Source organism: Salarias fasciatus, chromosome 1, assembly GCF_902148845.1.
Source record: "Salarias fasciatus chromosome 1, fSalaFa1.1, whole genome shotgun sequence".
In the NCBI taxonomy this organism is placed as follows: Eukaryota; Metazoa; Chordata; class Actinopteri; order Blenniiformes; family Blenniidae; genus Salarias; species Salarias fasciatus.
In genome coordinates this window covers 8,287,847-8,299,608 of record NC_043745.1, presented here as the reverse complement: position 1 = coordinate 8,299,608, position 11,762 = coordinate 8,287,847, and the positions used below count along the sequence as shown (strand labels likewise).

General features: G+C 45.1%; 1 protein-coding gene across 1 annotated transcript in view; it reads right to left on the bottom strand.

The window, feature by feature from the left end:
* Positions 1–959: 959 nt before the first annotated feature.
* ccdc102a (coiled-coil domain containing 102A) overlaps positions 960–11,762 on the bottom strand; it is a 73,988-nt gene continuing 63,185 nt past the window's right edge. The window contains exons 8-10 of the mRNA XM_030096744.1: positions 10,399–10,569; positions 9,584–9,687; positions 960–2,827 (exon numbers count right to left, since the gene is read on the bottom strand). Coding sequence (XP_029952604.1) covers positions 2,695–2,827; positions 9,584–9,687; positions 10,399–10,569 — 408 coding nt within the window. The 3' untranslated portion in view covers positions 960–2,694. The remainder of the gene's footprint in view (positions 2,828–9,583; positions 9,688–10,398; positions 10,570–11,762) is intronic.

Here is an 11,762-nt window from a genome sequence, read left to right as displayed (position 1 = left end):
GGCCCCGTGGAGGTTTTCTGTGCTCATTTAAAAAAGCTACATTTTTTTAAAGCCTGTGTTTTTTCTGAATCACATGCACATGAAAATACCAAAAAAGAAGCCCACAGCTACTGTTTTCTTACCACTAAAAACACATCAACTGTTTTTTTTTCCTCAGCTGTTTGTGAGTTGACAAAGAAAAGTTACTATTTGTGCAGAAACTTTACTTCAAGTCAGTGTGAGTGAGTATTTAATGGATCTTTTATCCAAAAAGTCCTGGGCTCCATATGTGGAAATGGTCAGCCTGGAAGTTGACCACGCAGATGTAACATCATCATGTTACATCTGGTAACGTCAGGTTCATGAAGGTTCATGAAGCCGATGGTTGAAATCCTCATCGTACAGCGTCCACATGTTGAATTGTTCCCATCGGTGTGTGAATGTGATGTCTGCTATATTAAAATCACTTTTTAATGTGTGCCAAAAGCAAAGCAATGCACGCTGTGATGTTTTCACCAGTAAAATGTATAAAAGGCGTCAAAACAGCAGCAGGAATCCCTGTTAAGTGCATCAGTTATGATCCGCTGTGTGGAGTCGATGTTTCTACACTTTTATGACATCCTGAGTTACAGCTCTTTGGTTTGTTTTCACTGCATTCACGCTTCAGAATCATGCAGCTCATTTTAAATGGACTAAAGGTGTGAATACACACCGTACACACACCACTGATTTAACTCAGAGCAAAGACTGCTTGCCTTAATATGGAAATTACATGGAATGGGTGCTATTTATAGAGTTTGTTTTTCTTGTTCTACACACTTTCACAACAAACTTCGGGCTAAAAAACAATAAAAATCTGATTATCTAAACCACCAACATGGAAAATAGCAACAAACTTATTGTTAATGAGGTTTTCTGACATGTTTATATTGCATATTATTATTCTTGCACGCTTTACAAAGGGAAAAAAAACCCCACAGTGAGTCATGTTTTGTTGAATGTACAGTTGACATTTATAGAGCGAATACAAAACAACTGTGGTACAGGTCATTTATAAAAACTAAACCAGAACAACAACAACAGCAACAACAACATAAATAGCAGTAATACAGAATCCTGATCGGTACAAGTGTCTTGGTCCCGTTCCAGCGTCAGAGTTGAGACGGAGCGGAGTGGATATGGACAGTGGTGAAGGTTCATGATGCTTTATTGCTTCAACAACGGCGGAGATTCAGACAAGCTTAAACATGACAGACCAGTTCCTGCTACTGAAAACCTCAGCAGCTTTAAAGGCGCCTCTCAACACGGAACCCACCGGAGCTTCAATTCATATATTTGTGGAGGATTTTTATTTCATCACTGGTTATAAATACTTAAAATTCGTGTGACTTTTTGCAGGAAATTTTAAATATCTTCAAATTTAAAAACTAAACTTCAGCACCAACACTGCAAGAAAAAAGTCATATCTAGATATTAAAAACTAATAAGAGGACAACAGCAGTCCTGTGAATGTGTTTATTTCTAGTCTCCACGGCGCGACGTGTTTCTGTGTTCAGCCTGAAACTCCGCCCAACAAAACCAGCAGAGCCGAGACTTTTCCAAACATCGACCGAAGCTCCGGCCTGAATCTGGAAACGCAGCTCCACACCTGCTGTTCTTCAAGGGGAAGAACTCTCATTTCCAGCTTTTCGGGACACAGATTCGGCACTCAGGCTTGATTAAGGCCGGGACGGACGTTAAAACCATCCTTTCATGAGCTGTGAAGATGCTGGAGCCATCTGGAGACGCCGGTTCAAAAACTGCCTGGCACGGCTGCTCAGTGTTTACTGCTTCCATCGATTTCTGTCTCCAATCAGGGGAAAATCAAGAGACTCTCGGTCACGCCACGAGATGCTGCGTTAGTATCCTCACTGTTGATACAGAAAGGAGCTCAATCTGTTCAACAAGAACGTCGAACGACGGGTTTTCTTTGTCTGGTTATCGTAAACGTCGTCTCAAACAGCTGTGTCGGGGCTGAAGGAAGCTTATAACGGTCTGTTTCTTCACACTCTGGTTTGAGCTTCACACATTGAAAAGCAATTCCTGTAATGCAGACTCCAAAGACTGGCGATTGTGTTTGTGTGAAGCACAAAAACTCTGCAGTGTGTTCCCAGAAATCATCACAATCAGAGGATTTAATAATATGAGACGAAAAAAAACACAAATTAAATTTGATCCAGGAACTCTGGTAATCTCTTGCCGGCTAACCGAACGATGAAAACAATCCTCCTGCTGGTGTCGTTGAGGGGTTGAAGGATGTGAGGACAGAGTGTGGATGGTGACGCTGCTGTGTGAGGTATGACAGAACGAGCACGTTTGCCTCTGTGGTGCGCTGGAGGCTGGTCTGAGGGGCAGATCCGTCCGCTCTGTCCCGGAATCGCTCCGGCCGGGTCCAACGTTACTGTTTCATATCTACATATAGAAATGTCTCATTTCTCCAAAAGTCTCTGGAGAAAATAAACCCATACATACCTGCAGATTCTTGTTTTGTGTTTTTCATCAGTGGTTATTGAGACTTAGGAACAGGAGAGGAAGCGAGAACTCGTCCGCTCCGTCTGACACTGGAGGAAATGTTTTACTCTCCCGTTGGGTTAATTCATCCCAGACCAGCGGCGTTCGCCTCTCTGTCGTGACTGCTCATGCGCGTCGCCCTGTGAGCGTGCGCGAGCCGGGCGGTCAGGGGATCTGCAGCTGCAGCTCTTCCTCCTCCTCGTCCAGGTCGCTGTTCGGGCCGTCCGGGTTCTCGGAACCGAACCGGGCCGATCGCATCTTCCCGAACAGACCGGGACTCTGCTGCTGGCGCCGGAGCCTGAGGCGAAGACAGAGAGACGGCGAGACGGAGAGCGTGAGACAACATGAGCGCACTGAGGAGTCTGAAACACTGTTACAGCTCAGACGCTGTCGGCCTGACACACAATCCATCCCAATGCATGTCTCTGTGTGTTACTGTGTCGATCTCAAATAAAAGCTTCAGGACTACAGGAGGAATCACTGAAGAAGACATCGCAGCACAACAGGACCGCAGCCGATTTACCACCCTAACATACCAATAAACACGAGTTCAACACAGATCAGGTCTAATCAGGACAAAAACACTGACTGAAGTCAGAACGGTGGCGTCAGAAGGGAAATGAACTGAATATGTTCAGACATCAGGGCGAATGGATGACGGACTCTGGATTAAAAATCCCTTTTTTTTTTTTTTTTTTTTTTTAGCCAATTAGCTGGTCATGTGACTGATATTAAGAATTGACATATATCTAAATATAATGGTACATAGCATCAGGGACCATGAGATATGACTGTACAACCGCAGAGCGTCACAGAAAAACCCGAACTGGGGAGGGACTGGAGAAACTCACAAAAACTGAAAAAACTTTCAAGACATGGCAGCCAGAGCCGAGGAACGTGTTCACGGATTGTTCTAGAAGCAAGAGGCTGCTGCTGACTGTGGATTATCAACGGTGAAAAACAGTGACATTATTTAAACTCTCAGGTTTTTCTTTGCCAGGCGCAGGCTACAGCATGTATCATGGAAAATGTTGGTGTTTTCACAGGATTGGATTGGATCTCTGCATACAGACACGGGAAGTCGATCTACACGAGTTCAATGAACCAGAAAAATGCGAGAAAAAAGGTGCAATCTCACTCTGAGATGTATTCATCTCCATCTGATTTAGAAAGACAATTACTATTGATTTTTTCTGGCAGATGCAAGTCGGTTCTATTCCCAAACGAACCTTGAAGACCGACTCTTGCAGGGTCTGTTTCCTGGGCCGCCCTTGTCCTCACACAGAACACATGATGTGAGAACAAGCACAGCGTTCGAGGCATTCAGGCTCTCTGGATGAAGCCATTAAACTGCGTCTTCCCTGATTCCCTCTTTGTTTGCACAGTAAAGGTATTGATCGCACATTCCAGCACAATTCCAAACTTCTCCAGAGAGAAACGACAGCCTGGACATGATAACAGCTATAACGTATATACCGTAATGGAGACTGTAAAAGGTTTCTAAGATAAAGACACAAACACGGATAGACGGATCAGAGTTTCAAAGTTCCGACACGGAAAACCCTCACGTTCATTTAAATTCTACAGAGAAAAGCTTTTTGCAAAGCAAGGCAGCTTTATTTGTACAGTAGATAGCAGCAACAAAAGGACTAATTTAACGGAGATGCAATGAGAAAAGATCAATAATAACATTGGAAGATAAGAAAGCAATGAATTTAAAGAAAAACTTTAACCTGAAGAGCTTAGAGATACAGTGAAACAGAAATTCTATCTTTATTGAAAGCGAGCAGCAAACAGAAAGTTCACCAGAACCTTCCTGCTCTTTTCAGTTTGTTCCCGATAAAAAAACTAAATGTTTGGTGACTGTGGGAAGGTAAAGCAGGTTTTAATCCAGATGAGCTTAGAGGTCTGGAAGGCTCGTACCTCGACAGATGACTGTGGAGTATTACGAGGAACCAACGCTTCTTTCAGAGAAGGTCTAATTTTAAGCCTGTGCTCTCTGAAGTAGCTCTTTAAAAGCTAACGGATACATAACTCAGACGGCTTCTTTCAGGTTCACACATCTTTCCACTCCATTTAGAAACAAGTCACAGCCAGACTCCTTTCCCCAGAAATCACAGAAGCAAACAAGCTGGAGCTGCTGAGTCACTGCCAGTCTCCAGAAAGTGACGACTCACCTGTCTGTGTTCTGACTGAAGGTAATGGAGGGAAGAAAAACCCCAGACGGTCTGCTCTCCCCGCGCTGCCGCTGGGCATCGTTTGTTGACACCTACATACTCAATTACACTCGAACCTGAATCACACGGCACAAACCAAAGTGGCGTCATCCGACCGGATCTTTGGTTGAGTTGTATAAACTCTCAGGGATACACGGCGTTGGAAAAGAGGAGATGGCTGAATGAACTTGCAGATCCTTCTCTCTTTCTTTAATGCCTCCTGTCATCATCCGTCATCGGCCGTCTCACAACAGTAAAAAAAATTCTCATGGAGTTATTTCCTGCGTGACACCGGGGGACGGCGTTAAAGTGATGCATGTTTCCTTCACAGTTTTATTTCCCCGTTCAGGCTGAGGTGATTGTGACAAACGGCTGTGACCGGAGCAGGATCCATACAGACGTCCAACCCTCGCATTTCAGCGTGAACTCAAACCAGGCTGCGTCTTTCTTGACAAGAATAGAAAGATTTCTAATGATATACTGTAACGTCTGTGAAAGAATCTCCATCAATTATCCCACAATTTTCTTAAGGAGTCAAAGAGCCCTGAACTGTGATCACATGACTAACACTTGGAATGGAATGGAACTATGCTTTTTTAATGTTTCTCATCGTCTGGAGTTTTGAGAGCCGCAAACCTCTAAACTGCTCATATTACCAATGCTGCTTGGTTTCGTTTTATTACATCCCAGTGAGATAAAACCTTAAAGAACTTCGCTGCATGTTAAGATGTGCAGAAACAGACCAGCGTCTGCCCTCAGAGCGGCGAAATAAACGGTGATGAACTACATCAATACAGACCGGAGGATCATTAGGACTGTATGATCGGCTCTGCAGCGATCACTTTACACTGTGGTGTTACTGTAATCAAAGAGGACAGAAAAATAAAGGCCTAAGTGTCGTTTCTCTACGCCTTTCTGATGTCGCTATGCATTACTGCCTTCATGCTCCCATGTGTCTCTCACAATGTGGAACATTCTTAATTTGAATAACAAAAACCGCTAAAAGCATTTCTATTGAGCCTCACTGAACATCTGCAGGTGTGAATGACGATCATCTATAGAGAGACAGGAAAACAGAGCGGTGCGGCAGAGTGACGGAAGAGATCCCAGCTGTCTGTCTGTTCCAGATGGTGTTGTGGTCAGTCAACAAAGATAAGGATTGATGGCTTTCAAGGGAAGGAAAAAACACTCAAAGGAGCGCCGATGCGGCCATGAAGCAGCAGATCATGTTCCTTTAACCGCAAAGAGAAACCTGAAGAGTCTGGCTGAAGCAGCGAGCGGCTGTGTGTGAATGAAGACTGATGTTCGACAGAGGAGCGTTAGAAACAAGCCTTACCGCCGCGGCTCTTCTCCGACAGACAAAGATAACTCCGCAGGATAATCGTTGCTTTTAACGTCCAGTCGAACCAAAATTCTCAGGCAGGACAGCTCCTGGGTTTTATTTCATTCAGCACCTTTTTATGTGGCAATAATATATAACATTGATCGACAAACTACCAGCAATCACATGGGTGAATCTGAAGGACGAACTGGGAGAAAAATGTCTTCGATGAGATTTGAAGGCAGACTGAACTGAACACAAAGAACAGTTCTGGACCTGAGGATAATCAGAAGCTGCTTTTCCAACGACGCGGGGTAAGACTGGCAGAGCGGAGAAATGAGTCTGTTCGGGGAGTTCAGGTGTAATCAATACGGCCACGAAGTCAATTCTCTTTTGAACAGGCCGTGTAAAGAGACGAGGAGAGCTTCAGCTCACATTCCTGTGTTCTCTTTCAAGAGCGATTGTAAGGAAGACATTCATTCACAGCTAAATTTGAGTCAAACTTCTGGAGGAATGTAAGGAGAGAGACAGAGAAAGACGTTCTGGGAAACATCTGGACTCTCACGGCCTCCGTTCCTCACAGCGAAACCAAGTCGTCCTCAGAGCTGCCACATCATGTTTAGCTTCAGAGTTCAGTAACCGATCAGAGGCTGCGACGTGTAACCCTGTCATCTGATCCCTCGCCGACTTCTCACCTGCTAAAACCACTAGTGGATTTATCCTCACCCACCCTGCTCTGAGAATCTATCCTGATGTTACCTGAAATGACACTGGAAGTCCACTACTCAGAGAAAAGCTCCAGTCAATCTGAATCCATGCAGAAACGTCTCTTGAAAAGCAATTAAAACGAGATCAAACACAACAAACAGAGGATGTTTCAGCACAATCAGGTGATCGAAGAATAACACAGCTCATGAAGTGGGACACATAGGTTTGATTTACTTCCAAAAACAGCTTCTGAGGTTTGGAATCTTAAGCCGTTTCATCCTGTTTAGCCATTTTTGGAAAATATCACCATTACCACCTGTTTGCTAATTTTTAACTACTCACAAGCATTCTTTGGTTTCTTTCTTTCAGGATGCCATACTGTCTGTTTCACCATTGCCTTCACTGTCCCTGGTATCATTCTGCCAGTGTTTCCGTCTCTTTTCTCAATGCTAAATCAACCAAGTCCGCAACAGGTAGTGTGTCAAACCCTTCGGTTGCAAAGAGCAAATCTGCTACGGCACCATAAAGCATTCAGATCCCCGCCACTGAAGGCCGAAGCAGGACCGGGGGGGGCGGGGGAGGAAGAAAGATGCACAGGAAGAACATGCAAACTCCACACAGGAGTGCTCAGAAGCCGCAGCAGTGGTGAACACTCCTCCAGCGGTGGTCTCACACTGAAGAGAGCAGCGGCTGCAGCACAGATGTGTCACTGCAGGGCTTTTCACACAGCGGCCCGGTTCCTCCTGTCTGGAGAACGACCGCGCTTTCCCCAACATCTCTGCGCCGTGTTGTTGAGAAATGACACTGAATGACACACACACACACACACACACACACACACACACATACACACACACACACACACACACACACACACACACTGTATATGATCACTTAGGTCGTTGGCATACGACATAAAACACGCTGACAGCACCAAGTGATGTAGTGACAACAGAGCCATCCATCACCACCTGACACACACACAGCAGTGCATTTACACACACACACACACACACACGCACGCACACACGCACGCACACACGCACACGCACAGCTTAAGCTACACTCTTTTAAAGAACACACAAAGATTTGTGTCAGTCTCTGAAAGCGTTACCATGCCGACGCGCCTGTCACTCCTCCGCCGAGCGGAGCAACGAATAAGCTCTCTGTTACTACGGTAACCTGCCACCGGGAGCCCGGTGATTGGCTGCTGGGCGCCGGACCAACGACGTGGAGAAAATGAGGAGAACACAGAGGGAGAGGCAGAGAGCACCGACACACACATACACACGTGCATACGAACACACACACACACACACACACACACACACGCACGCGCACAACTAATCTTTAAACAGTAAGAAAATCAAGTGTGACACTGGCAGCCACAAGTCGGCTGTCAGTGTCACATGTTAGACGAGACACATACGTCATACACACATGCAGACACACACACACACACACACACACACACAGCTAAACATGAACTGCTGAGGAGTGTTTGGGAAGGAGTGCTTTTGCTAAACATGACGCCACTCTTGCTCTGAGAATAGAAACTCCTCTCTGGCATTGATAACCTTTTCTGTGTGGACTTCACTGTCCTTGAGGTTTTTCACAATAAAATGTCAGAAGCTGAAGGGTTCATAATCTTGGACGTATGAGAAAGTCCTGCATCAAAACCAAACTGAAATAAAAATAACGCAGATCCATCATGGTGTGTGCTGGTCCATCTGGTCAGAGTTACTGCAGGGACTTGCAACACATGTGACTATCGTCTGCATTATTTATTACAAAACAAAACAAATACAGGATCAAGAAATCCTTCATCATTGAACAGTGAGATTCAGTCTTCATGGCTTCCATCCAGAATCTGAGTGATTCCCCCTCACTGAGACGCCACACTCGAGCATCCATGAGCCTCTCCTACCAGCAAGGCGTTCCACTGACGTCTCTGCTCACCATGAAAAATCACAGTAAGCTGCTTTGCAAAAGGATCAAATGCCAAGTATGACTGAAGCACATTACGGCGCTGACGAGTTACCTGGAATCCCTGAGAACACACACACTGAGATACAGCGCCGTGGACGGCGTGCTGCCAGCGAGACGCTCAGAGGATCTTCTGGTGTGTGTGTGTGTGTGTGTGTGTGTGTGTGTGTGTGTGTGTGTGTGTGTGTGTGTGTGTGTGTGTCCAGGTTATTGTGACATAAATGCGTTAACACACTGAAATGACGGGAATTCCTCAGGGGAGTCTCTGCTATAAATGAGCTGCTTTATGAAAAAACTAATTCCAGCCGCTGATCTGATGTGGTGTGATATCGCCTGCTAATGACACTGCAGCGCAGCGTGGATCAGCTTAAACCCAAACTTCTACAAGTTGAAACAAACTGATGAGAAGCCTGAGCTCGCTGCTATGAATATATAGCGACTGATCGATCAATAAACGGGCGGGCTCCTGCTGATAACGATGCCAGACGTGTGGGAGGGAGGGAGAAGGTCGGTTCAGCTCCTCTTCGGGATGAACAGCAGATAATCCACGAATCTCTGTCCCCTACAATCAAACCTGGCAGCGCAAAGCGACACATTTCGATGCAGGTGCTGCTGCTAATGACGAGGCTCTCGATCCACAAGCATCGTCACCAAATGACTATCATCAGGAGCAGATAGAGCGAGCCGGTCTTCAGAGCCTCACATTCACATTCCAGAAGGTTCCTTATCTCACTGCAGATTTATTTCAAACTGAACAAGTTATATTTACTGAACGTGTGTGTGTGTGTGAGTGTGTGTGAGTGTGTGTGTGTGTGTGTCTTACCTGGACTGTAGGTGTTCCAGTTGTACCTGCAGGTTCTCGGTCTGCTCCACCTGCTCGTCCAGAGACCTCTGCAGCTTCCTGGTCTGGTTATGAGACTCATCCAGCTACAAACAGAATCATTAACACACATCGTGAGTGTACACGGAGCAGTTTAACACTCTGAACTGGTCGGAATCATTTAAACAGGGAGATGGAGATGAGTGGAACCGTAGTGAGCTGGAGACCAGAGAGAGAGGCTGGTCTCAACATTCAGGAGCTGCAGGAAAACCTGAGGCTGAACATTAAAAAACTCCTGCTTTCTCATAAGAAAGAAAAATCATTCTGAGCTACGTTGTCTTCTTTGATAAACTGAATTCTTTATTTTTATTTCTGCTGGGGAGATGCGGTAAGCTTGCGAGGAGAGATCCAACATCATTTGTGACGCTGTCCTTTTAACAGGTTTCATGGTTTCTTGCGATCCTCGGTGTCATTTTCCCCTCGGCGAGCGTCTCGTCTCGTCACGAGTGAAGCAGCCGTCTCTGAAGTGCTGAGGCGCGTCTTTCCCGCTCAGCGCTGAGCAGCTTGGACACTTGGTCCTGCCGCCACTCTCACTTCTTACAGACGCTGCACTACGCAGCCGGGATCACCGGAGAGCCGAAACACTTTTCACGTCGTCAAAATGCGATTATGGCATCATATTTAGTCTCATGTCTCCATGGAGGAAACACACGTCACTGCTTTCCTTCAACTGACAGAAAATCCAAACAATCAAATGATCCAGTCAAAAATACAGAATCCCTGAACTGCAGTGAGCAGTCCTCCGAAGCCGTCCGTACCTCATCCTCGGCCTGCCCCAGCTCTTTCTTCAGCTCCTCCACCCTCAGCCGCAGCTTCTTCACCTCCGCCTCGTGGCTCTCCACCCTCCGGTTAGCGTGGGCCAGCTCCGCCGTCTTCTCCTGGAACTGTTTCTTCAGCTTGGCGTGGACGTGGCGAAGGTCGGCCAGCTCCTGAGAACACAGAGAACACAGGTTCAGAAACTCCTGAAGCTCCGGCCTGACTGACACCGAACCAGCAGAGAGACGGTGGATCATACTGAAATTTCCTTGGATTTTTATCAAAAACATGTAAAAACAGACAGAACTAGAGGTGGTGTTCATGTTTCATTTCATTAATGTTGTTATGTTGAGGTACAGTCAGTCAGTGACAGTCTTTACCCAGAGACATGGCTGCTAAACCTTCCACTTTAAACTGCTCATGGGTGTGTGTGTGTGTGTGTGTGTGTGTGTCTCTGTTCTGACAGAGACTCTTGCCCGTATACCTAATACATATGGTGACCAGTTTCTCTGACAATTAAAGCCTTAACATGCTCGAAAATGCTGAGTTTGCCGAAACCCAGATAAATTCAATCACATGAAACATTTAAAAAAAAATGTTTTGAACATTTAAAAATATATCTAACAAACAGGCTAGTGCTCAGTTAAAAAACACACATGGTAAGTCTTCCATCAGAGAGAATAACTTTTACATATTATAAAAATATACTTACACATCAACAGCAAACAGAAAAGCCCATTTATGGAACTTGTTGGCAAAACTTTGTCAAGTTTATTGGATTATTAATTGATATTTCTGGTGAAATCTGTCATTGTAACTATGAAATCAAGGTAAAAACCTACTTTAACTTTAAATTCCCTCCACTTCCAGCACTGCTAGTCAAATTATCCCACATCATTTAATCACACATAAAGAGAGTAAGAACTGAAGCTGGACTTTGAGCTTACAGGAAACTCTCCGCAGCATCCCCTCAATCATTGACAGAGCTGCTGTAAAAACAAAGTGCTCATTAAAAAGCAAATTCAATTGGTTACACAAAATGTTTCAAGGCCCCCAAAAACATTTTTATCACTCTTTTTATTTTGTGACTTCTAAAAGAATTTCATTCATTAATCACAGAGACATTTATTGGGCACATTCTGCAGAGGTTTTCATTTGCAGCAGCAGCAGCGCCGAGTTCTGTTTGCAGTCCCGGAAGTTTTGGAGTTTTTGGAGTCACCCAGCTTCAACACCGGTCTCAGAAACACACACATTCACACAGCTTTTACTGAAACCTTTGATGCAAGAGGAACTAAACTAAACTAAAGTAAACATTCGGGATTTATTCCCTGAACTCTTTAGTTTTCCTTCTTCAAATTAAATCTGT